The sequence below is a fragment of the Morchella importuna genome, assembly GCF_003444635.1.
Source record: "Morchella importuna strain M04M26 chromosome Unknown Morimp01GS017, whole genome shotgun sequence".
NCBI lineage: Eukaryota > Fungi > Ascomycota > Pezizomycetes > Pezizales > Morchellaceae > Morchella > Morchella importuna.
In genome coordinates, this window is record NW_025763414.1 from 900,683 (window position 1) to 925,469 (window position 24,787).

General features: G+C 48.8%; 9 protein-coding genes across 9 annotated transcripts; 4 read left to right on the top strand and 5 right to left on the bottom strand.

Moving 5' to 3' along the window:
* Positions 1 to 1,090: 1,090 nt before the first annotated feature.
* On the bottom strand, positions 1,091 to 2,494 carry LAJ45_06140 (uncharacterized protein; the record flags this gene model as incomplete). The annotated part of the gene is made up of 3 exons (XM_046115707.1): positions 1,091 to 1,379; positions 1,439 to 1,986; positions 2,081 to 2,494. The coding sequence occupies 3 exons, from the start codon at positions 2,492 to 2,494 to the stop codon at positions 1,091 to 1,093; spliced, it is 1,251 nt and encodes a 416-aa protein (XP_045971291.1).
* Positions 2,495 to 2,725: 231 nt separating this feature from the next.
* Positions 2,726 to 3,596, bottom strand: LAJ45_06141 (uncharacterized protein; the record flags this gene model as incomplete). The annotated part of the gene is made up of 6 exons (XM_046115708.1): positions 2,726 to 2,903; positions 2,967 to 3,050; positions 3,147 to 3,241; positions 3,321 to 3,374; positions 3,451 to 3,492; positions 3,564 to 3,596. 6 exons carry the CDS (start codon positions 3,594 to 3,596, stop codon positions 2,726 to 2,728), a joined length of 486 nt encoding a protein of 161 aa, XP_045971292.1.
* A 739-nt stretch (positions 3,597 to 4,335) lies between these two features.
* LAJ45_06142 (uncharacterized protein) lies at positions 4,336 to 5,936 on the top strand (the record flags this gene model as incomplete). The annotated part of the gene is made up of 3 exons (XM_046115709.1): positions 4,336 to 5,081; positions 5,157 to 5,518; positions 5,605 to 5,936. 3 exons carry the CDS (start codon positions 4,336 to 4,338, stop codon positions 5,934 to 5,936), a joined length of 1,440 nt encoding a protein of 479 aa, XP_045971293.1.
* Positions 5,937 to 8,295: 2,359 nt separating this feature from the next.
* LAJ45_06143 (uncharacterized protein) lies at positions 8,296 to 9,216 on the bottom strand (the record flags this gene model as incomplete). Its single annotated transcript, XM_046115710.1, has 1 exon — positions 8,296 to 9,216. The coding sequence occupies one exon, from the start codon at positions 9,214 to 9,216 to the stop codon at positions 8,296 to 8,298; it is 921 nt and encodes a 306-aa protein (XP_045971294.1).
* Positions 9,217 to 9,870: 654 nt separating this feature from the next.
* LAJ45_06144 (uncharacterized protein) lies at positions 9,871 to 11,005 on the bottom strand (the record flags this gene model as incomplete). Its single annotated transcript, XM_046115711.1, has 4 exons — positions 9,871 to 10,020; positions 10,075 to 10,597; positions 10,652 to 10,733; positions 10,819 to 11,005. The coding sequence occupies 4 exons, from the start codon at positions 11,003 to 11,005 to the stop codon at positions 9,871 to 9,873; spliced, it is 942 nt and encodes a 313-aa protein (XP_045971295.1).
* Positions 11,006 to 11,880: 875 nt separating this feature from the next.
* On the top strand, positions 11,881 to 13,013 carry LAJ45_06145 (uncharacterized protein; the record flags this gene model as incomplete). The annotated part of the gene is made up of 5 exons (XM_046115712.1): positions 11,881 to 11,913; positions 11,975 to 12,101; positions 12,160 to 12,641; positions 12,700 to 12,907; positions 12,985 to 13,013. 5 exons carry the CDS (start codon positions 11,881 to 11,883, stop codon positions 13,011 to 13,013), a joined length of 879 nt encoding a protein of 292 aa, XP_045971296.1.
* Positions 13,014 to 14,921: 1,908 nt separating this feature from the next.
* LAJ45_06146 (uncharacterized protein) lies at positions 14,922 to 16,128 on the top strand (the record flags this gene model as incomplete). Its single annotated transcript, XM_046115713.1, has 4 exons — positions 14,922 to 15,113; positions 15,198 to 15,371; positions 15,446 to 15,805; positions 15,868 to 16,128. The coding sequence occupies 4 exons, from the start codon at positions 14,922 to 14,924 to the stop codon at positions 16,126 to 16,128; spliced, it is 987 nt and encodes a 328-aa protein (XP_045971297.1).
* Positions 16,129 to 17,131: 1,003 nt separating this feature from the next.
* LAJ45_06147 (uncharacterized protein) lies at positions 17,132 to 19,760 on the top strand (the record flags this gene model as incomplete). The annotated part of the gene is made up of 8 exons (XM_046115714.1): positions 17,132 to 17,272; positions 17,374 to 17,517; positions 17,578 to 17,644; positions 17,716 to 18,293; positions 18,357 to 18,974; positions 19,028 to 19,177; positions 19,230 to 19,532; positions 19,587 to 19,760. 8 exons carry the CDS (start codon positions 17,132 to 17,134, stop codon positions 19,758 to 19,760), a joined length of 2,175 nt encoding a protein of 724 aa, XP_045971298.1.
* Positions 19,761 to 22,288: 2,528 nt separating this feature from the next.
* Positions 22,289 to 24,368, bottom strand: LAJ45_06148 (uncharacterized protein; the record flags this gene model as incomplete). The annotated part of the gene is made up of 4 exons (XM_046115715.1): positions 22,289 to 22,591; positions 22,657 to 23,720; positions 23,779 to 24,070; positions 24,129 to 24,368. The coding sequence occupies 4 exons, from the start codon at positions 24,366 to 24,368 to the stop codon at positions 22,289 to 22,291; spliced, it is 1,899 nt and encodes a 632-aa protein (XP_045971299.1).
* Between the last annotated feature and the right edge of the window lie 419 nt (positions 24,369 to 24,787).

Genomic DNA, 24,787 nt, shown 5'->3' on the forward strand with positions numbered 1-24,787 from the left:
GCATCTACGACGTCCTAGTATATATTGATCATGACAGGGTACTGGTTTCAGTAACTTAATTAAATCTTTAGTCTCGTGCACATCATCTGGGGATGAGACTACGGTGCCGTATTCAGCCCCGAACTGAGCTAGCTTGGTAATGTCCCGTATCGATGCCCGAAATTCCCGCAAGGTGTCCTATCAGATAGTGCCAAGCTACGACAACGACATCGAGTTGGTGGCCGGCCAGCGGGAGGGGTCGATTGTCTCTACATTGACTGCGTTCTCAATTTAGGCCTTAACCCCCCCCCCCCCCCCCATCGGCATCGTTTGTGATCTAGGAAGGATGTATGTACCAGCTTGAAGGTTACTGCAGGGGATGAGGAAGCCATCAGGTGATGGGCATACATACACACCAGGACATTCTACTCGCAAAGGACCCTGTGGAAGCATTATATACCCTTCGCCCTGAATCCTCTGGGGTTGTTACTGGACGTGTCGCCATGACCATTACAGAGTGGTCGTTGATATACAATTAGTGAGTTATCTACCTGTCTATCTGTGTAATCATCGATCACCAGAAATCACTCGCTAATATTCTACCTGGATATGTATTTGTCTTAGAATGACACCACAGCGAGACCAAGTGCGCTACATGTTTGCCTACTACTTGAAGACATCTGCGGGCGTGTAGCAGGTTAGTTACCCCACATGCTAGCTATATATATACGGGCTTCTGGGCTTGTTCATGCAGGGTAAAGGCACACTGCCCAGTGGTATCACTGGCTGTCAAGTGTGGGCTGTATCTTCATCTTGGAAGAATGGTCGTTTTTGCGCACATTCATGTTCTTTCTCGTCAGCCCCGCGAAGGGATTAAGACTGCTAAGGTCAGATTAATAGCACTTGATAGGTGTAAATGCACGAACTTCAAGTGGATGTCAATTTATTCTAGGGCCTTACAGATGGCATTCAAAGTCATAGGCACAATACCCGAGAGAAAAGGGGCTGTCATAAGTCATTCGTCTCCAGGTTGAAACATGAAAACTTCCAGTCTAAAAGTGTTGACAGAAAGATACCAATTATAGAAATCACCTACTTGAGGAGCAATATCTCAGCCCTCACTACTAACCTCCACAAAGCTACACCACTCCTCCCACGCACTCCCATCGATCATGGCCTCCTCCGCTATCTCCACCGCCCTCTTCCACACCCCGCCCCTCGCAACCGCCCCCTCCGGCACTCTCTCCACCTCCCCGACCGCCCCAGCCACAACCAGCAGCGCCGCCGTATTCATCAATATAAACTCCTTCACCGGCCTATCGCTCTCCACGCCCCTCCCTGTCAGAAGCCTACTCAAAATAACCGCATTCTCCTTCGCGCTCTTCCCACCCGCCACATCCCTAAGCGGGTGCACCTCCAGCCCAAACGTCTCCTTTGGGTGCACCCAAAAGTGGTCCACCGCAACCTTCCCCTTTGGGCCCCCTCCTCAACAAGCCTCCAGCACTCGGTCCGCCTCTCACACGACACCTCGTCCAGCCCCTCCTCACCACACACCACCATCCCCTTCCGGCACCCCAGCAGCTTCAGCGTCTCTGCAAACACGGCGCCCAGCTCCCGCCGCCCCACACCGATGATGCGCGCCTCAAGCCCGCCCGGGACCGAGTAGTCAACGGGGTTCACAAGCGGGCCCAGCAGGTTGAAGATTGTCCGGAACCCCAGCTCGCGCCGGATCCCCGCGACGTGCCGCATCCCGGGGTGGTACACGGGCGCGAATAGGAAGCAGAAGTTTGCGTCCTCGCCTTCGAAGATGTCGGCGACGACGGGGGGCGTCACGGCGGACAGGTGTGCGCCGAGGGAGGTGAGGATGTCGGCAGAGCCAGAGGTGGAGGTCGAGGCTTTGTTGCCGTGCTTGCAGATGCGCAGGCCGCAGCCGGAGGCGAGGATGGCGGATGTGGTCGAGACGTTGAAGGTGTTGTGGCCGTCGCCGCCGGTGCCGACGATGTCGACCTGGTTGTTCCTCGTGCTGTCAGTGGGGCTGTACTGTATGTGATATGATATGATATGATATAGCATAGGATGGATGGGGTGGGGAAGTGCTCACGAGGCCGCCGCCGTAGCTGCCCGGCGCCGAGTGTGTTCCGTGGACGGCGGTGGGGAGGGGTGGGAGCCGGAGGCCGGCGTCACGCATGGCGGTTGCGGCGGCGGCGATGATGGCGGGCTGCTGGTCGAGGCCCGTGAAGTGTAGGGCGGTGAGGAGCGCTGCGGTCTGCGCGGGGGAGAGCTCGTCGCGGAAGCTGAGTGCGATGGCGGAGGTGATGTGGTCGGGTGTGACGTCGGGGCGCGCGGTGGAGAGCGCTTTGAGGAGCGGGAGAATGGATTGTTTGGGGGCCGCCATTGCTGCGATGTCGGTGGTGCGGTGCGGGTGTGCGGGTATAGGAAGGGGATGTGAGGTGCTGTGCGGTGGTGTTGGTGGACCGTGGTGGGGTTGGTGGGGGAAAGGTGGCGGGGGAGTCATTGACATGCAGGGTGAGTGATGCAAGGCCCGGGTGCAACTAGCATGCAACCCTAGCCCTGCCCGTGACACATTGCAATTCTGCTCAATTGAAGGCGAGTATGAGCATGTGTGTATGTGTGTTCTTGGGATGTATATATGCTTCACTTGATCATTGGCATTGCATTCATTAAGTATATGATGTATCTACTGCTTCTATAACTTGACAGGTATTTTTCCACCACTCCCCCGGCCTTACTCCTCGCCCTCGACCACGACACGCGCCTTGATGATTGAAATGTCGTCGATCGGCTTATCGTTCGCGTCCGTCTTGACGAGCCCCATCCGCTGCACGATGCGCATGCCCGAGGTGACCCTTCCGAAAATGGTGTGCTTGCCGTCCAACCACGGCGTTGGCGCAAGCGTAATGAAGCTACCCGAGGGTTAGTTTCTGGAAAGGCTATGAACGGGAAGAAGAAGAGGAGGGAATACGCACAATTGCGACCCATTGGTGTTGGGCCCCGAGTTGGCCATGGACAGGATCCCGGCGCCCGTGTGCTTGAGATTCGGGTGTATCTCGCTAGTGCCAGTACACAGTCAGTCAGTCAGCCAGTTACACGCAGGCGGAGGAGAAGGATGAAGGAGGAGGAAGGGGGAGAGGTGAGGTGAGTCGTACTCGTCAAACTTTCCGCCGTAGATTGAGGAGCCACCGCGGCCTGTGCCGGTGGGGTCGCCGCCTTGGATCATGAAGTCGGGGATGATGCGGTGGAACTGGTGGGCAGGTCAGTCAGCATTGTGCGCGCGCCGGATGAGGGAGGTAGGAAGGTGGATGTGGAGTGGTGGTACGGACGGGGCAGTTGTTGTAGTAGCCGCGCTTGACGAGGCCTTCGAAGTTGCGGCAGGTCTGTTTGGGTGGGATGTTAGATATATGAATGTTTGTTAATGGGAGATAGTGGGACTGGGGGGCTTCGTGGGCGCACCTTGGGGGCGTGGTCGACGTAGAGCTCGACGGAGATGCTGCCCTGGGGGAGTGTTAGCTGTGCTGTGCTGTGAGACTGCGCGCGCGTGAGAGATTGGGAGAGGATTGTTGTACCATAGTGGTGTCTAATACGATGTTTGTCGCCATGATTGTGATTTGATTTCTAGGGATTGTTGTGTTTTCTGCGTGTGTTTGCAGAGTTGTGAGAGTTGTGAGAGTTGGTGTATTGACTTGCTCGCACTCGGGTCTGTTCCTGTCGCTGCAAATGCACGTGCTGACAACTACCCGAATCCCTGGCAGCGCTCATCCCGCGCTGCGACGAAGAGGAAATATTATCTCATCTCATCAACCCCACCACCACCACCACCACCACTGCACTCTCACAGCTCTCACCACCAGAAGTCAGTCATTCAGCCAGTCTCTTTACTCTCTCTCTCTCTATCTATCTCTCACTCTCACGACATTGGCCATGAGTTCAGTTGTCAGTAAGTACCCATCTTACCCTTGCCCGTCCTCACTCCCGCACTCTGACTCTGACTCTGACTCTGACTCTGACTCCCACTCCCACTCCCACTCCCACCCCCACAGACAAGTCAAAAAACAAATTCGTCCCCAAAGCGCGCGCCCGCCCCCGCGTCGCCGGTCCCACCCCCTCAGGTCCCGCCCACCCAAGCACCACCACAGTCACTACCGCCGCCGTCTCAAAACCAACAATACTCGAAGACCCCACCCCCACCACCACACCAGAAGAGACCTCTTCCAGCAGCGACGATGCCTCAGCCCCAATCCCAGTCACGACCCCCGCCCCAGCACCAACACCAACACCGGTAGAGCGCCAGCCCTCACCCCCGCCCCCGCCCCACCAAGAGCCAATGCGGGAATCCCAATGATCCGATCCGCCTCGTCCGCGTCCTCCTCCGCATCAGCGATCCCAATGCTGCACTCAACGTCCGCGAACGGCATCCCCGGGACCCAGTCCGCAATGCCGACGCCCATCACGACGCCGACAGCGACGACACCGACGGTGCTTGAAGAGGCGGACATGCAGGACGACGACGAGGCGGAGGAGATGGTGGTCGAGGAGGCGGCGCCAAGAAGGGGGAGGAAGCCGCGAGCGAGGGCTGTGGAGGAAGATGAAGACGCCGCCGCCGACGACGATGAGGATCAAGACGCCGCCGCAGGCGAAGCACCACAGCGCAGGCCCGCAGCAAAGCGTAAAGCGCGCACCACCGCCAACGGCGAACCAGCAGCAAAGCGCAAGCCCGCGCAGCCGCGCAAGAAGCGCACCCCCGCCGCTGACGGCAGCGCAGAAGCGGCGGGAGGGGCGGGAGGGGTAGGGGCGGCGGCGCCCAAGAAGCGGGGGAGGCGGCGCGCCGAGTCGCCGGAGGACGGGGAGGCGCAGGAGATTGCGGTGAATGTTGTCAAGATGAAGGACCTGTGCAAGGACATGCGCATCGGGCGCAAGAGCGCGCGGTTCATGGAGATCCAGGCGGAGGAGGCGGCGCGCGCGGCGCTGACGCAGCAGGAGCGGGAGGAGGCGGATGAGGCGCGCAGGGCCGCCGAGGAGGAGAGGGGGCTGGAGACGACGGAGATGAGGATTGAGAGGTTGGCGGTGGAGAGGAACCAGAAGGGGTTTGTGTTTTCCATCTATATCTATATCTACTTTTTGGAATTCGGTTGCTAACTAGAACCAACCACAAACCACAGCCTCAACGCCGCCCAAGTCCGCATCGTCAACGGCGAAATCGTGATCGACGACGAATCGCTGCAAATCGACCGTCGCGAGCGCGACGCCCTCGACGAGGACGCGCTCGAGATTGTCGAGGAGAACCAGCACACGCGGCGCATCACCTCGCAGACCTTCTCCAAGCGCGAAAAGGTGTCCAAGTGGGACGCCGAGCAGACGGGCCGCTTCTACGAGGCGCTGTCCATGTTTGGCACGGACTTTGAGATCATCTCGAAAATGTTCCCGGGGAGGAGTAGAAGGCAGATGAGGAATAAGTATCTGTGCGAGGAGAGGAAGAATCCGCATCGGATTACGAATGCGCTGAGGACGAGGATTGCGATTGGTATGTCCTCCTCCTCTGGACCTTTCCCCTAGTACTACTACTACTACTACTAGCTGGGTTTAGATGCTAACGCAGAGCTCTGGCAGATATCGGCCAATACAGCACCCTCACCTCGCAAGAGTTCCAGGACCCGCAGGAGCTCGAAGACGAGCTGCAAAAGCTGCGCGACGAGCACGAGGCCAGCGAGACCGCGGCGGCATCGCACATTGTCGAGGCGGAGCGGGAGCGGCAGGAGGCTGCCAACGCGGCCATGATTGCGGGCGACAGCGGGATTGGCGTGGGTGTGGGAGAGGCGCAGAAGAAGGGGAGGAAGAAGAAGGGTGCGCGTGCAGGCGCGGGGGAGGAGGAGGTGCTCATGAGTAGGGAGGAGTATGAGGCGATGAGGGCGAGGGAGGCGGCGGAGGCGGAGGAGTTGTGAGGGGGGTAGTGAGGGGGGTAGTGAGGGGGGTAGAAAAAGACTGGGGGTGGTGTTAATATTAACTTTTCTTTTCTTCTTTTCTGGTGGCTGGTTTTTTTGCTCTTTTCTCTACGTTGTAGGGCGGTATGGCGTTGGGTTTTTTTTTTGTCTGATTACATGCATGTAGGCCGGTGGTATCATATTGGCAAGGAAAAGAACTTGGAGTGGAGGACTTCTTCATCACAGGTTACTTAGGTCTTAATCAAAAGGGACTGTTAGGAAGGGGGCCCGTATCCCCCATGTATCATGCGTTGAGAGTACTTGTACAGGAAAGAAACATCCCATAGAAGGTCCGGTCCATATTGAGTAAATACTTGACTTGCCAACTCTGAACTGTAATCGTCTAGGCACCGCCAGCCAAAAGTGATGGGATAGCTGGTATGTAGCTGTAGTCAACCACTCTTGAGATTCCTACTTTTCACGTATGATCACAGAATATCACGCATTCATGTAGTAAGATTGCTCAGACAGTATTACTGTGCGGGAAAACATATCCAAGATATCCCCCACAATGCCCAGAAAGACTCTTGCTGGGGGGGAATATACCGTCGAGTGATAGCTCATGATTAAGATGCAAGGCGGGGATTGGGCAATAGATACAGTGATAAGAAGGGCGGGATGAGGCTGTGGGGATTGGCAAAGGAGTTCTGGTGTGTAGCTCTAAATCGGGAGAGGGGAGAGCTGCTCTCGGTCTTGTGAAGGGCCCAACCCGCTAATCGGCCAAAACCGTGCAAATGAAACCCTAAACTTCAGTATGACAGCCCTTGGCACCCACAGCTACATGTACTGAACCACCTCTCTCATCATTCAACCCATTTTTATTCTTTGATAAACAACCACGCCTTCATCATCATCATCATCACTACCAGCAACGCCGCTATAATGTCGCTAGCGGTTGCCCCGTTTTATGCACATCAACGACGATCTGCCAATTACTTAGAGGAGACAGATGTTCTATTAATTTCTGGATTTAGGGATTGAATTTTATCTTTTTGACTTTTATTTCTTGGGCAGGCTTATTTCACAGGACTTGTATATTTTTCTCCTCTTCCTCCTTTCCACCCTCCGCATTTCTTCCTGACTTCTCCGGCGGAAGTGCGGTAATGGTGTACGTGCCACCAGTCTTCATCCAACCACAGAAACGACCCTTAACACACAGGCTTCTACCTGTCTTAGGCATACCATGCCATGGAGCAGTCACAGGTCTCCGAATTGCGGAATACAACTATATCGTTACATATTCTCTGATTATACATTCTACCAAGTCAAAGAAGAAACCTCTCAGCAAGTTTCGTGTACAGCACAGCTCATGTCCACTACTAGTGGTTTTGAATCGCATACACTACTATTTAATTCTAGATACGGCTCCCATGATATAATGGAACTACATATACCATTGTGCAGAGAGTTCACAGACATGCCGGACCATATACTTGAAAGTGCATATTACGTACTAGTCGGTATATATATACTTATCAGACGTTCGCTCAGAAGTGTTTGGGTCAACAGGCGCCCAAGCTTTAGCAGGGCTTAACCAGATACCCCGGAGCTCATTCTAACGTACTAGCTGTGGATAAATATCGCCAGCACATATATCAAATCAAGGATGATCGGGGTCCGAGACCCATCAGCAGAGGGATATTGAAGCAACAATCAAGGCCGTTTCCAAGGTGTTAATAAATTTGAGGATGCGAATATTGGTTGGCAAGTGCTTATATCAACTCTATCAAATACTGGCCTAGATCCACGATGGGACTGCTTTAAACCTGCAATACCTCATCATACCGGTATTGTTGATAGTGTGGACCAGTAGTCAATGATTGATATAACAGGAAACACCTCTGTCGAGATCAGGAATCGACGAAGATCAAGATCAAGGAGCAGGAAAAATAGCTCCACGGAACCAGCATCTGCAATTTTAGGTGTCAAATTCTCCAGGAAGATGATAAGCTTACGTTAAAAATTGTTGTTGATTGTTCAGAGATCTGAAGCAGATCAGACAACTTTTAGACTACGTGCAGTTGTTAATTCTCCTAATAACATATTCACATAAGATATGCCCATACGCCCACAAAAAATACGATGAATGGCATGTTGCTTTATATCTCATTCATTCCAGGTGTTCTAATAACAAAGTTTTTATTTTACCCCAGGGTAAAAAGGATTTGATACAGTACAAAAACATACCCCATAATACAGCAGTACAGGATCAGTTTGAACAATTAATTTTCATAATTAATTTCCAGCTAGCAATAATTGACTCCCCGCCAACGCGCCATCCCCGTCCAACGCCCCTTGAATGGCCTCAGTCAGACTCTCCTCATCCTTTTTTGGCGCCATTATTAACCACAACATCTTTATTGTTTGGATTATAGGGTTTTGTGCTTTGTTCAAGCCAGGTCCGCCTTGATGGAACTACCCACGCCGCACTATCAACCACGTGGACCTTCCAGCCCAAGTCACACAACCAAAGCTGTTCAACCCTTCCCTGGTAGTATGAGTACGATTTTCCGATCACCATTTTGAGCATCGGTCTATCAGTTCCCGCTGCTCTCATGTAGTTGTAACGAACCAGGTCGTAATAAGTTGGCACATCAGTCAAAAATAACTCATCCTTATCTTTCACCTTTTCTCCACACAAGGCATCAAAAATATCAACAAGCCTGGCACTTCCGCAGACAACATGTGTCGTATAACCTATTTCTGGGCGGTCTTGAGTACCCCATACTTTACCGAGATCTTCGGTGTAGAGTTCAAGATTCCAGAACACTTTGAGGACCTGGTGATAATGGCTTTTGGGCTGATGGCAAAAGGTCCAATCCCCAAACTTGCCACCGGCTAGTAGCAGAATCATTAGTGATTTATGTAGTCCCACCGTGACCCGGACAAGGTCCTCGCTGTAGAAGGGGTGTGAGATGGTCTTCACGGCGGCCGGCAAAGAAAGACCCAGCTCTTCTTCTGCAACTATGATCGGGTCATAGTACCATTGGCCTAGGCCATTCGAGGCAATGAACACGTACTGGCAGCCAAACTCGACAAATTCGACAACAAAGTCTGTAAGAAAGGCTGATTTTGGGCGTCTCATAAAGTACAACGGCTCTGGGTCTGATTTCTGTGTTTGTTGGTCTTCCCATAATCTTCGAATCTTGGGGTCTGCTGCTTGCTCCTCATTCTTTGACCCAACCACGACAAGCTCTTGGGTCGAGATATTTGTGAGGGAGGGACGAATTCGATAATGCATCCTGACTGAACGATATTTAGCAATATGGCCCTGCAGTTAGTTGGCGTGGGCGTTTTATGTGCTAGGTGGGGCAGGTACTTACTGTGGAAACCGTTGTTTAGGAAAGAGCGAGCAGGACATAACAGCCTATGATGTTTGTTCGTCTTCAAGTTAAGAGGAAATACTCGGATGACATTTCAATAAGGCCACATAATCTAGCTTTGAGCAAGGTGTAGCCTGGCTTATCTTACATGTTCACCACATCCCATTAACTCCGCTGTAATAAAAAGTGTCATGCTCATGAGAAAACGGTCTGGTATTTGCGATCTGTTATTGGCAGGCTTCCTGTAGCCAAAAGGACCGCCTGTGCTTAGTTCGTGGCTGCCAATATTTGTGGCTAATGTATGTTTGTTTACTGGACAACATGGGCGGATGTTGAGCCGGGGTTGGGTCACGAGACCGAACGAGTGATGTTTCATGAATCACTCCCGAGATCTGTCCTCACCCTACCACTTAAAACCAAAACCTTCAGGGTTTTAAAAAGTCAAAAAGAATTAATATTGGTATTATGAGAGATACGCCCTTCATCATGATCATCTATAGTATTCTTTTTACCCCTCCCAATCCCAGCGCCTTCGTAGCAAAAAAAATTACATAATGGTCCAAATATATGGTCTAGAAGCAGAAAACTTGGTGATCGAGCTTGGACACGGGCTTCGCGGGCTCGTAGCCGAGGGCGCTGGTGGCCTTCTTCATAGCTGAGACCATAGGTGGGGGACCGCACACCAAGATTTTGACGTCTCCGGCAGGGGGAGGGCATCGTTCCTAATCCTTTTGTCAGAATTTTATTTGAATTTTAAAAGGGCAAGTGGGGCGAACCTTGATCATATCGGCGGTAACAAAGCCAACACCACCAGTCCAGCCTTCTGGGGGATTGTTCAAAACGTAGTGAACACGGAAGTTGGAGTGGGTGGACGAGAGCTCATCCAGGTCCTCCTTCAACAAAATATCGTCCTCATTAACGTTTGCAAAGAGCAGGTCGATCTGTGTCTTATCTTCTGGGTTCCTCAAGATCGCCTTAATGATTTGCAGCATCGGAGTGATACCAGTTCCACCGGCGATCATGCCGAAAGCGCGGACAAGGTTGGGGCGGTAATGGAAGTGCCCCTTGGGGCCCTTGACCCGGATAGTCTGCCCAACCTTGAGACCGGCGATATACTTGGAGATGTTGCCAGTAGGGTAGGACTTGATAAGAAGGGAGAATTGGCCCTTGTCAACATCAGAAGAGATGGGGGTGTATGAGCGGACTATCTCCTTTCCGTCAATGGTGGCGGCAATGGAGACGTGCTGGCCGATAGGGAGACCAAGGATATCATTTGCTCGGGGGAGGTTGAAGCGGTAGCTATAATTAAATTAGTAAATAGACGGGGAAAGCGCTGGGAACCGGGTTCCGTACATTCCGACATTGTGAGAAACGGCAATGGCCTCGGCCAGTTCAAATTCTTGGAACACGTCGGGCTTGAGAATTGTTCGTGATTCTAGTAAGCGCAAAGGGAAATGTCAGCGCCGTAAAATCATTGCACGTCCCACTTAGGCGCTATCAGAAAAGGGGCATAAACTCACGACCGCGGAAGACCTTGAGACCACCAAGTACAGCGGCCGCGGCGACGGCATGTGGCACGTAGTTGTAGTCAATGATGGCAACTCCGACAACTAGAAGGCCAATTGGAATGTAGAGCCCATGGAGCGGTGTGCTGAGAAGGGCTTGGTTCGACTTCTTGGACGGCGCGATTGAGGAACTTGATGCCATTGTGGAGAGTTTTGAAGAGGGGATGCTGTAGGTAGGTTGGTGAAGAATAAGGGAAGGAAGGGAGAAGGGGCTCCGGGAGTAAATAACTGTTGGTGTTCGCTGCTTACTGGACCAGATCCGAATGTCTGAAAATCACGCGGTGTGGGAGGACTTTCCTTTTGGGGGAGAAAAAAAAAGTATTTTACCATGTGTTGGGTCTGAGATATACGCTATAGTATAAATCTTACGATAGCATTAGTACACAGCGAGGTAATGCCCGCTACAGATGCTCGATATAAGTTTATATAGGGCCCTATCTTAGAGTATCTTACTCCTCAGCTTTGTTGCGACCTAGAAGAAAAAAAGACCACGGTTGTTTAGTAGAGAATATACTGGTTTGCTATCTATGTGTTGAGAAGAGACGGCTAATATCAGGTACTCAACTGCTTCTGATCACAGTAAATATCAGGAAGGCTTTTTTTTAAATTTTAACATTGCGATTCTTGACTGAATACTCCTTGATGTACACAGGTGATTTGCAGCATCATAAAGTTGTAGCCGTATCCTGGCCTGAGTAAACCTTTTCTAGAATACATGTATGTATTGGCCTGCTATCTTTGAAGTGGATCACAATTGGCTAGAGTCAAATGCATGTCTCAGTTGACTAGAAAATTGTTGAACTCAATTGTCCGCCGCTTGAACAATTGGCTTGTTGGATTAGATAAGGAACACCGCCTGCCAAGCCTCAGCTATCCCCCGCCAGGTGACATAGTATCTAGACAGCGAGTCTTAACTCTAACTTAGACCAAGCATCACAAGGACGACAGAGCTATCCACATTCACTTTAATTTCACACAGTGCATATATCTCCATAAACCCACAGCTCTATATCAACCATGGCTCAAGATCCCAGAGCACTCCTCGCAAAGGTCTTAACTACCCCCCCTCCCCACTTCCCAAGCATACCAACTAACCTCCCATACCTATTAGGCCGACAAGGCAGCTGCCTCCGCGCATGGTGGCTTCAGCTTCTTTAACACTGGTCGCCAGGACAAGCTCGAATCTGCCGCAGACCTTTACACGCAGGCCGCCAACGCCTTCCGAATGAATAAACTAGGTTTCTACCATTCAGCCCAGTCCCCCTCCTTCTAAGCTTACCTCTTTCCCACCCACAGGCAGAGAAGCTGGTCAAGCTTTTGAAAAGGCAGCAGATATTCAACTTAATAAGATCAACGAACCAGACGACGCTGCGAACACCCACGTGGAAGCTTACAAAGCCTACAAGAAAGATGATCCTTCGGCGGCCGCGCGCGTTCTCGAAAAAGCAATCAGTCACTACACTCTAAAGGGCAACTTCCGCCGCGCCGCAACACACCAGCAGAATCTTGCAGAGTTGTTTGAGCTTGAATTGGGCGACATTAAGCGCGCGATCGATGCCTATGAACTAGCTGGTGATTGGTTTCAAGGCGATAATGCAGAGGCTCTGGCGAATAAGGTGTACCTAAAGGTTGCAGACCTGGCGGCTCTGGAGCAGATCTACCCGAAGGCTATTGAGCGCTATGAAGGCGTTGCAAAGAGCTCAGCGGGGAACAACTTGATGAAATGGAGCTTAAAAGATTACTTTTTGAAGGCCGGCATCTGCCATATGGCTGCTGGGGCAAGTTCTCCAGTCTCGGTAGATGAGGGGCGTCCTGGCTAACAAGGATTGTTTACAGGACAAAATCGCTGCAAAGCGAGCTCTTGAAAGCTACACGGAGATGGACATGACGTTCCCAAGTACCCGCGAATACCAGTTGCTACAGAGTATCATCGAAGCTGTTGATCAAGGAGATGATGAGGCGTTTTCAGATACGGTGTTCCAGTTTGACCAGTTGAGTAAACTCGATAAGTGGAAGACCACAATGCTTTTGAGGGTCAAGGAGAGTAAGTTAAAACCACTACCAAATCTGGGAGGCACCTGTGGATTATACCTCAAATACTGACCAGGGTTTTTTTCGTAGCTATTATCAACGAGGATGACTTGGCCTAACCGTATAATGTATATTTCTTATACTCCATTGACGGGACATTTCTTTTTAAGCTTGCCATAACTACTACATTCGATTCCGGTTAACTGTTTTTACGCCTTTTCCTTCTTCCTATTCCTCACTTTTGCACTCGGTTCGGTTAATGATTATGAAATATGGATGCGGGTGGGTTGGTCTCTTTTCGCGGCGTGGTGGGTGTTTACACGCTTGTATACATCCTCTTGTCTATCCTTATTTCGCTACTCTTTTGTAAAACGTGGTGATACATTATGCAACTTGACTAGAGATCATTACCCGATTTGTGGAATGACGAGTGATGGGGTGTGACTGCAGTTTATGACCGTTCGGCACGATCCATCCCTGCGCTAAGAAAGATCGTGGGGCGGTGATCCGTTGGTTGGGGGGTGCCTTGAAAGCTGCTCTGGTTGTTTGTCCATGACCCAGGAACCTAGCGAGACATCGTACCCATGCTTTAGGAGGATCTCTATTCAAAAACGTGGGAGGAAGGTCCCGAGTTTTATCCCCCCTCCCCGATATTACCCATATGCAGGGCTTAAGGTTGAATATAAAAGCTTCCGTGTTACTGGACAAGCCCTTATTGTTTCTGTCCATTTCTTGATATCTGGCTAGCAGCGTTGATATGGCGCATACTTGGTCAGTAATCACGCCTCTCTGCTCGATCCCTCAGGACAGGATCGTGAACTAAAGCGTATTGTAATATCGCTGGTATCAGCCGAAATTAGTAGCTATTATATAGAACATGCAGTAATTTCCATGCAGGTGGTAATATATCCCCATGCATAACGGCCAGGTCAGCGGGCATTTGTGTGCAGATTCAACTTTGGATACACACGAAGGCAAAGCTACCGAGGAACTGGTATTGGTAATGCAACTAGATGTAGTAAGACGTGTATCTACTATTTCCGATTTGTTTGAGATGTCACGCCTCAGGAGCTGATGTATTCTTATAGAGAGGTAGCTGCTGTGCCCGATAATCCGGTCTGTACGGCCGAGATCCCGGTGAAACATGATAAAATGCCGAAATTAGCCCCGGTAAGCCATCAAACGAACGCCGCGTAAGCCGAAGTACGACGTTCAGTTCGGGCATGCGGCAAGCCGCATATCAGTTACAATTTCAGGGAAACTGGAGGCGTGCGCACGGGGGTTGAGGCGTACGTAGAGGTTGGGTACTCTAGAGAATAGAGTAAAGGGCTACAAGGTAATGTAGAGTTACATGTAGGTATACACTCTACAGGTAGCTTTTTGAGGCCACAGCGTCCGGCAGGATTTTCTTCTTTTCTTTCCCAGCCCACCACACTCGTTCATTTTTGGTTTGGGATTGCCGCTCGGTGTCACTCCTCACCCCTTACGGCTTGGGGCTTGGGATTGCCATTGTTAGATTGCTGGTTGCTAGGCACATCATGTAGTAATAAGTTTGGGTCTTAACCCTCTGCACTACTCCGCTCCAACCATTCAAGCTGCTGCTGGGTTCTCTCGCGCTGACTTTCTCCTCCTCCTATCATCATCACTCGCTTCTGCTATATACATATACAAGGGCTCGTGGCTTCATCTCCTCTCCCCTTCTCCTTTCTTCTTTCCATCTACATCTACATATCACTGCGTGTCTGTCAGTAACCATATATTTCCTCTCCCTTTCTATTTTCGTTCATAAGCATTTTGTCGTTATTTCATAGCCACTTCCCGCCCCCCCAAATCCATCCATTGATTTCCACATTTGTGTTCGTCAACCCCTCCTTCTTCTACAAACCCACCCCCGCTAAGATCTGTTCTTTTTTTGTGAATATCTCTCTATTGTTGAGCTGTGTGGACTAATACTGACTTCAAGACACATCCTTCTTAGATACATACTTTACAGCTTTAGACCACACATACCAATCACCTAATTAAAAATGGGAGAAGTTAGCACCGTCGACCTGAAGCTTGATCCTAAGTACGATCATTACACCTTTCCAACAACAAACCCCGCAACCGGCCCTGGGCATCCAGGACATACCACACCCGAGCAAGATGCTTTGGTCGTCAAGTTCAGGGAGGAGCTTGAGAAGGAGGGTTACACAGAGAGACTCGACACTATCACCTTGGTTCGTTAACCTACCTACCCCCCCCCCCCAATTCTCCAATGCTTGGCGAGTCGTCATAGCTAATCACCACTAATATCTATTCAGCTCCGATTCTTAAGAGCCAGGAAATTCGATGTTCCTTTGGCCAAAAAGATGTTCACAGACTGTGAGGCCTGGAGGAAGGAATTCAAGGTAGACGAGATCATGAAGGATTTCGAATATGTCGAAAAGCCAAAAGTCTTCGAGTACTACCCCCAGTACTATCACAAGACTGATAAGGTATGGGTCTCATGCACGGCCTTACTCTCTCCCGAGGAAGATTTGCAGAAACTCATAGTGCCTCTCCAATCTAGGACGGCCGCCCTGTCTACATCGAACAGCTCGGAAAGATCGACCTGACTGCCATGTACAAGATCACATCTATGGACCGAATGCTCAAGAATCTCGTTATCGAATACGAGAAGCTCGCCAACCCTCGTCTTCCAGCTTGCTCGCGAAAGTCTGGCAAGCTCCTTGAGACCTGCTGTACCATCATGGATTTGAAGGGTGTTGGTCTCACCAGTGTTTCTTCTGTATACGGCTTCGTCAGCGAAGTTTCGAAGATCTCGCAAAACTACTACCCTGAAAGGCTAGGAAAGCTGTACATCATCAATGCCCCCTGGGGTTTCTCTGGTGTTTTCAGCGTTGTGAAGAAGTTCTTGGATCCTGTTACTGTAAATGGCCCCACCATAGTTATTATTCTCAAGTGTCTCTTAGAGCTAACATTTTTTTCTAGGTTGACAAAATCAACATTTTGGGTGGAGGGTACAAATCCGAGCTTCTCAAGCAGATTCCCGCCGAGAACCTTCCTGTAGCATTCGGTGGTGAATGTGCTTGCCAAGGCGGCTGTGAACTCAGTGACGATGGTCCATGGCAGGACAAGCAATACCTGGACCCTCCTGCTGCCGCCACTGCCACCTCTGATGCCCCCGCTCCCGTTCCCGCTGCTACAACTACCGAGGCTGCTCCTGCGCCTGCTGCGGAGGCCACAGCTTAGAATTTATTTTCTTTATAAATACGTCCCGTTATTGGGTTAAAGAGGGAGGAAACATTGGGTGTTTCCTTCGGAATAAATAATAAAAATGGTTTTCTGGTGACGTGGGGTGATTCGGTTTCAGAGTGTTGTGTTTTTTTTGTTTTTGTTTCCTGCGGCAGTAGAATTATACTATTTTTTTTTTTTACTTTCTTATATTCAATTTCCCTCGAAATTTCACTTATGACAAGGATGTGCATGCCTTGCTTTGCTCACTTCTTTTTGAGGGCGACAGATAGCCTAGTTTTGTCCTGTTCAAACCATATAAAGACCAGTGTCAGTGCTTAAGGGCGATTTGTATGAATTGTATAAAGGAGATTGATTGTATTCGTAGAATGATAAAGGGGAAATTTGGCTAGGCATCTCCGGTAGACCCATTCCTCAAATCCATGACTCGTGTTGACAAGTGCCCAATTCTAGAACGATTATCAACTGGATCCTGCTGGACCGATCTGGCGTTCGATCCCCGGCTTAAAGGACAAATGACCCCAAAAGCAATTGTCATGAGTGGCAGATAAACAGGATCCCAGCCATGTAGTGTACCTTCCTTCTTCACTCGCATCCATCATCCAGCCGTATCCATCCACCAATCCATTCACCTACCCGTCAATTCACCCCACAGGATGGTGCATCGGTTTCGCTGCTGATTGTGCAGCGGCTGCTGACTCATCATATGGCTTGGCACAGACCGCGGGTTAGGCTGAGCAGCCGCAGAATCCAAAGCAACACTCACTCCTCCGCGTTTTGCGAGCAGTCAAGACACCGCGAGAAAAGGAGAATCTTCCTCTTCCCTTACTCCACCCCCCTCCCACCCCTCTCCTCTCCCCTTCTCTTTCTCTTTGTTGTGCTTCATCTTTCCTCTCATTCATCTTACTCTTTCTTTACATAAATCAACTATCAGCAAGACACCCTCCAAACTGGATCGGCCTTCCGATCCTTCTGGCTCATGAGAACCGCAGTGCTTACCATGGAAGACCGGAAAAGATCCGTTCCCCATGAACCATCTGATGATGCTACCCCCCCTCTTAAACGTCAAGCACTTCAATCTTCCTCCTCTTCAAACCAGCAAAACTCACACCAGCTTCCCCAAAGTCAGGAAGATGTAGTCGTAAGTTGCCTCCCCTCTAAACCCCCCTCGGTAGAGCTCGCTTCACAACAACTCTCCACCGTTTCCTCCTTTCAATACTAACCCTTGACTTAACAACAAAGCATTTTCAAAAAGAAGCAATATGGCGGCAGATGATGGAGTATAAGAGAGAGAGGAATATGCTCGAAACTAGAGTAGAGGAGCTAGAAAAGAAGTCAACCTATCACGATGACCATTTAAGGGTCATAGATGCTTGGTGGGATCAGGTAAGGCCGAGCTTTGAACTCTTCCCCTCTCGAGTTTATGGCTGAGTTTTTGACGCATAGCTGCTCGACGAAGTCCGATTACTTACCGATCAACCTGATCATGCTGGTGGGGGTTATACTAATGGAGGTGAGTTTTACTGGTGCTGCTGACCCGTGAAAGATCGACAAAAAAATTGACGGGTCGTGTTATGCAATCAGCCTCTTCAGAATTCCCATCTTCACTGCTTTTCGACGATGTCGCAACGTTTTCTGGACATTTGAAGGAAAAACAAGTTCATATTACTTCTTCGTTAAATGCTCTCTTTAAATCACTAAAGTCCACTTCGTCTGATCATGGAAAGAGTGACAAAGTTGACGCGCTGCAAGCACGGCTAAGCAGCCTCTTGGCTAGCGAAAAAGCGCACAAGGTTGAAATCACTCGACTGATGAAGGAGAAGGAAGATGCGAACGCGCGGCTCACAGAGGCGACTATAAAATACATGACCGCCGAGAAAAAGGTGGATCGGCTAAAGAGTCAAACATTGGCCAAGATTGAGCGCCAGGCAATGTTTCATTCGAATACCGGTCCAGATTCTAAGAAAGAAGGAGGTACAAGTGATGAGCAGTCGGCAAAAGATCATGAAATCAATGCCAAGGTTGCTGAGGGAAATGTCGCGGATGCTGAGCAGGCTCGGAAGGAGGCGCAAGCTATTGCTTGTAAGCAGAAGGAGGAATTGCAGCAATTACAAACAGATAACACGAGGTTATCGGAGAAGGTTACGACATTTACAATCAAGGTATTTTCTTCCCGGGTCATCGGGCGCGCACTTATGGGGCATATGGCTTATTAGAGGTTCTAGTTCGGCCGTCTATCCGAGGAAGATATTGCATCGTGCGATGCATACAAAAATCTGAAAGTTAAACTTGAGGACTTAGCAACTCGATATAACCATATTGAAGCTCTCAATAAAGAGCTTAGTGAAAGGTCGGAAAAGCTAGAGGCCGAACGTACTGCCTATAAAGATACCATTCTCGCGGAGCAGCAAGTGGTGATCTCGGATATGCAGCTACAACTCACAAAAACTGAGCAGGATTTGGCTCGTGTACGGGCGGGTAGAGACGAGCTGATCCAGGACCAGACACAGCGCAAGTCCAGGGAAGATCAGAAGCTAGTGGCGACAAAAGAGCTCAGCGAATTGGCGGAAACTAGGGGTTCTAGGATAGCTTCCTTGGAGATGGAGGTTGAAAGATTAAGACTGCAGTTGGATAAGGAAACTCCCCCGTCAGATCCCACATTTGCCAATATGGGACTCGAGGAGCTTCGTCAGAAGCACGAGCAATTGGACAAAGCCTATAAAGTCCTAGCTCAAGAACTCCCGAGCTTGGAACAAGCATTCAAGAAGGCCCTCGAACACAACACTAGGAAAGTGACAAGCATTCAAGAAAATGAGGACCGAATGAAAAGGCTACAGGCAGAGGTGCGGGTCCTTCAAGTAATGTTTCAACGATGGGGTGCTGATTTCCTTTGCAGAAGAACAAAGCGGACCAGAAGTACTTTTCAGCAATGAAAGCTAAAGAGACTCTTTCAGCGGAGAACCGAGCCCTGAAAAACCAGAACTCAAAGAGTACAGAGATAATTACTCAGCTTAAGGAAGCAGAGAGGAAAGTTCGAGATTTGATGGTATGTCAAAAATGTTAGTTTCGGAGTAGGATTTGGAGCTAATAGTAAATAGGGCAACCTAGAGAAACAGATCGCCGAAATGAGGACGACTCAGCAAACCCTTATTACTAAAAATCGCGAGTTTCAATCTCGAGTCACGGAACAAAACAACACGATTGAATCGTTAAAGTCACAAGTCACGGAGCTCAGTACTTTTCTGAAAAATCGTGACCTCGCCGTTTCGAAGGAGGCATCGGCTAGGCGGGATGCCGAAATTGAGGTTGAAAAACTACACGTCAAGCTTGAAGATGCACATAGAGCGCTTGAAAGCAACAAACCGAAAGGCAGCGAGAACTCACAACTTGAGGCACTAAGAGTATGTAATAATTTCGCGGAGATTTTTGGTGTAATAATGCTAACCCTCAAAAAGCAAATCGCTCTCTGCTCTGTATGCAGAAATCGCTTCAAGAATACTGCGATCAGATCATGCGGGCATGTTTTCTGCAAGCAATGTGCCGACGAAAGGATCGCATCGAGGTCAAGAAAATGCCCCAATTGTGGACGTGGATTCGCGGCAACAGATTTGATATCTGTTCACCTGTAACAACATTACCTTATTTCTGTCCTTTTTATTCGTGTGTCCTTCGCTAGGTATAACGCCGACTATAACGCATGAGCTAATGCTCATATCTCTTGACATTTTAATCCTTATTCTCGTTTCAATATTTTTTTCCTTTGCCCTTTTCCGGTCAAAAGCTTGGGTGCTTCTTTGGATAGAACGGAAGGTATCGGGTTTCTTTCGCTTCACATTCTCCTTTGTGGTTCACGTGTGTTGGGCGGAAATATCAAATTTCCATATACCCTGCATACTCACTACATCCTTCTTCATTCACCTAACATTTCTTCTACTTTCCTGATTCAGCATGTTAACTCCTTGTAAATAACCCTTCATCCCCTTTTTATTGTGTGTGTTGTGTGTGCGTGTGTAACGGAGTTATAGTTTTCTTCTCTTTCCTATCTCTTGCTATTATTTTTTTGCGCGCGCGATGGTTCTGGTGGAGCTCTGGAGTAGTTTGGGAGAGTGCTGTTCGATAACAGGATTGCTTGGGTACGGAGAAATTTGGAAAGACGTTGATATGAGGAGGAAAGTGTTAGGACCTTTGTTTACCTTCGAGGGGATGTTACCAAAGATAACGGTTAAGGCAGGTTTTGGGGGGGATATGATTTAGTGATGAGATGTAGAGTACTTAATTCTCTTATTTGGAGCAGAGGTGGATCTTTAACTTTTCAGTGAGATCAAGGTCAAAAAAAAAGGGGAGATTACGAACGAAGGTTTTCTTTTTCTTTTTGGTTCTTTGTTTCTTTTGGTGCCGTATCAATTTTTTATGCTCTACGATTTTGTTTGGCTCTGGGTATTTGTAGACCATGTGTTTTTCTTTGGTCTGACTTTTTTAGGAGGAGGGTGCTTGATGACAGATTCTAGTTATTACTTCAAAGGCCTTATTGTTTTCTATCATTTAGGCCTGTTGTGTGTCTATGTTGATGTACGATATGTTTTATTTTTGAAGATGAATAAGAGAATTGTTGTTGACTACGGTGATGTCATCGACGTTGTCGAGTAAATAAGGTTTGTCTTGGCTGGGCCACTTACGGCAGGTGAGCATGTGCTCTGTCTTAGACCCAGGTAACAGGGCTAGGTGCCTACCCAGGCAACAGCCACAGTGCAAGGGTCGGATTCTGATCAAGGCTATCACCAAGGGGACTATTTTGGTCTCAGCTGTTTTGGTATATTGGTATTAGCGCTACAATACCCCGTAGGAAGGAAACGGGGCGCTTGGTCACTTGTGAGATGAGAAAAATCCCGGTGCGCCAAAAAGCTGACATAGAGGACCGTGTGGAGGCAAACCACTTGATATTCGTGGGCGGACCACCACGGGTAATGCCTTATCCTGTGTTAAGACCACCGAGTGATAGTGCATGAAGGTGTATTCATGATGGTGGCCAGAGATGCCACTTATCTATGGGTTTCATGAGCCATGACCAAATTTGTCTTGGGTTACCGTGGTTATTCGTTCAAATATGAGTGGGGGGGGGGGGGGGGCTCTTAGATACTGTTTCTTGCGGATTAGACGTTTTAACTACTATAACATAAAGCCCCAGAAAGTCTACTCTCTGGTCCTTGATAGACGGCCAGCGTTATCTAGTACATACGTAAATCTTTGATCGCGGAGAAAAGAACAACTACTAACTCGTTTTCAACGCAATATTCCTCATGGCTTTTGTGGCCACTAACACCGCCTAGGAAAAGCGGAAAGAAAAAAACATTACCAGCCAGAGCCACTCACCATATGTATGCCTATGGTGCCATACTTGGGGTTATATGGTGTTTGAAAATGTTTCCCTATAGAAGAATAACCACATCCCGCATGAACAGACAATACCAGTACAAACATTCCTCGCAATACGATCAGGAGCAACCACCGTATATCGCTTCTATAACACCAAAGTCATTGCTCCAACAAACACTTTCGTAGAGTGCTGCATGACGCGGTTTGACCAGTTTAGTCACAGTTTGTCACTCGGTATATCCGATCATGATGGTTTGGTCATTGGCATTTATATTACAAACATGTTTCCCCCATTTCTATACCTTTTACCTACTAACCGAACCACAAAATGGGAAAACTGGTTTAAACTTTATAAACCTCAGTTCTAACAACGCCCTGCGAAGTGTACTGCCAACAATCAACAGGAAAATTGAGTGTATGTTCAGAGCGGATGTTCTCGCACGTGGATGGCATGATATATCTACACAAAATCCGAACGATTGCTTCGGATTCAAGGCATATGAAGTACAGAAAAGAGAGTAAAAAAGAAAGGCTGTCCATATTCCATAACTGATCCTGTAATATAAAAGAACGCTAACTTTTGTTCCCCGTGCAACCATCCAATCTTAGAACCCAATCAAACATGCCCACTTCGAAACGAAAAATCGCTTACCCAACCATTTGCCAAAAGAAATCCGTGCAGTTAAAAACAAGAAAAAACGAAAGAATAGAAAACAGACGCCACCTTTTAAAGGGATCGAATTATAATACATATGAATGAATACCAAAAATCTAAAAGTCAAATCTACCTGCTAACATCACTTTCGTCCTCGTCTAGTTCATCCGCCTCATCCGCATCATTATCAACATCACTACTATCCTCGTCATCGTCCTCTAAACCTTCAACAGGCTGCCATTCGATGTAGTAATCTTCGATCCATACTTTGCTTTTCTTCAGAGTGTAAGGGTCGAACGGGAAGTAGCTCTCGAGCTCGCCATCGTTGGCGAATCCTGCCCGTTTGTTCTGTTCGATAACGGAGAAGCAAAACATGAACTGGAGATGGGCCGCAATCTTCGCAAATGTTTCGACCACTGTTGGTGCGCATACCTATGTGCCGATGGACTCATTAGTAATCCTCTTAATTAGTGCAGAATCATCAAGAAGATATGTACCTTCAGTGGGTTGAACTTTGAAAGGACTGCCTTGCATAGATTGTCCAAGCCTGATGTCCACTTTTCCTCCACGATTCCAAATTCGTCTTCCTCATCTTCCTTTAAATCTCTCCACCTAAAGCAGAAGATATACATCACCGCTTGAACGATGCTGTAGAAGCCCCCCCATCTTGAGACGTCTGGGCCGTGACATTCATGGGACCTCTCGTCCACAAATAACCCAAGATATCGACAAAGCAGCCTAACAACGACTCGGACATCCGTCTTCGACATAGTCTTTGCTCTTGCAACGAAAGATGCGATGTATGCGGCCGCTGCTTGGCGAGCTTTTTGAGGGCGAGTGTTGTCGAGGGCTTTTTCGATAATGGAGACGCAGAAATGATTGGTGAATTCTGGCGATTTCTGAGCAGCCCAGAAGAGGAGGAATTGTGTGAACCGCGAACGGTGGGTGGGCAGAATGGTGTTATCAAACGTTCGAAGCATTAGTTCGAACGTATCCATGGCGTTCGGTTTAGGCTCATGACTATACTTTGTGGGAAGGGTCTTGGAATAATATTCGAAAAGTATATAAAGCATAGAGTCAAGCTTATCAACTGTCTCCCTGATATTCGTGATTGCATCGATATCCTCATCATCATCATATTCCACATCTCCATCTGACTCATCATCATCCTCTTCTATGATAGTTGAAGTATCCTTAAGCTGCGGTATATTTCCAGTGAGCTCGGCTTCTAGCTCCTCGCCCTCCTCGTCTTCTAAATCTTCAACATTAACCTGGATCTCAACATCGACCTTGATGACCCGATCTGTAATCATTGCCAAAAGTCTATTCTGTAGAGCAGGGGCATATTCAATGACCTTCAGCACATTCTGGAGGTAATTTATGTGGGCTTGCTTCTTGTCACTCTTGTGTGGAAACTCAGCCACCAGGGATGGGAACAGAGTCGAAAATATTGCTGTTGGTACCAAGTCGAGAATAAATTGTAAGGCGTAGTGAACACGAGCACGAATCATTGCTCTTGATACTTGGTCATGATTTGGGAGTTTACCCAAAGAGCTTGGTACTAGCCAAAGGTTAGCTAACCCCTATCCGTCCACCGCACGAAATGACTGGCAACATACGATAGCCAAAAAAACCCACCAACATTCGTGTTACCATTCCCATATAGCTAGAATGAGCACTGACCAGGTTCCCCAAGAACCGCACATAGGCGCTTACAAAAACACTACTCCTTGCCACCCACTGGCATTCCACGATATCCTGAACAAGGGTTGAACAGGAACCATTCAATTGTGAAACTTTTTGTGAGAGGGCCGTGATAGTCATTTGTAATTCTTGAGATGATGGCGCATCTTCTTCGGATGGATCCGCAGAAAACTTTAATCGAAGCACTTGGTAGTTTGCCGAGTTCCCCTGCCATCCATTATCAGCGATGAATCTCGCAGAAATTGAAGGACGCAGAGGGGCTAACCATGGCATGTTCATTCAAAGCATTGGTGACGAATTTTCGAAAGATAGTGCTTGCTGAATGTACTTCTGGGGTACTGGATTTGGTAGTTCTAGTCTTCTTGTCGGTGTGGCCCTTCAGTGGGCTTGCATTTTCTTGGTCTGAAAACGATCGTTTTTCTCCCTTTACGTGGATGCCGGCAAGTCCATTATTATCATTATCTGAAAGAGCCTCGCGGCGCTTTGTTTCCGGCATCGAGACCATAGGCGTACCCTGTTGTTTAAAAAATGAATCCTAGTAGTTTTGGAGGAAAGGACAGTATTAGTAGTTGGATATGATGTATGGTGGAGAGTGTTCGTTGTGTGTGGAGGAGAATAGAATAGAAATGGGGGGCACGCGAGTTAGGTAAATTTTCGGACCAGGATTAGACAAGAGGCTCAGTTTCTATCCCTAAGCCCACCCCGCGGTTTTGTGCGTGCAACATATAAAGCACCCTAGCCCTAAGTGTCATTGACGGCGGCAGCAGACTCCGGAGGCCAACGCTCCCGAGAACTCGCAATTGAGGTGGAGAAGCGAATTAGAGAGAAAGATTCGGAGCGGGGGCCATGACATACATCCTGATGTACAATTACGACAATATCCGCCTCATCAAATACATTTGCATGCAGTACTTTTTTTGTATG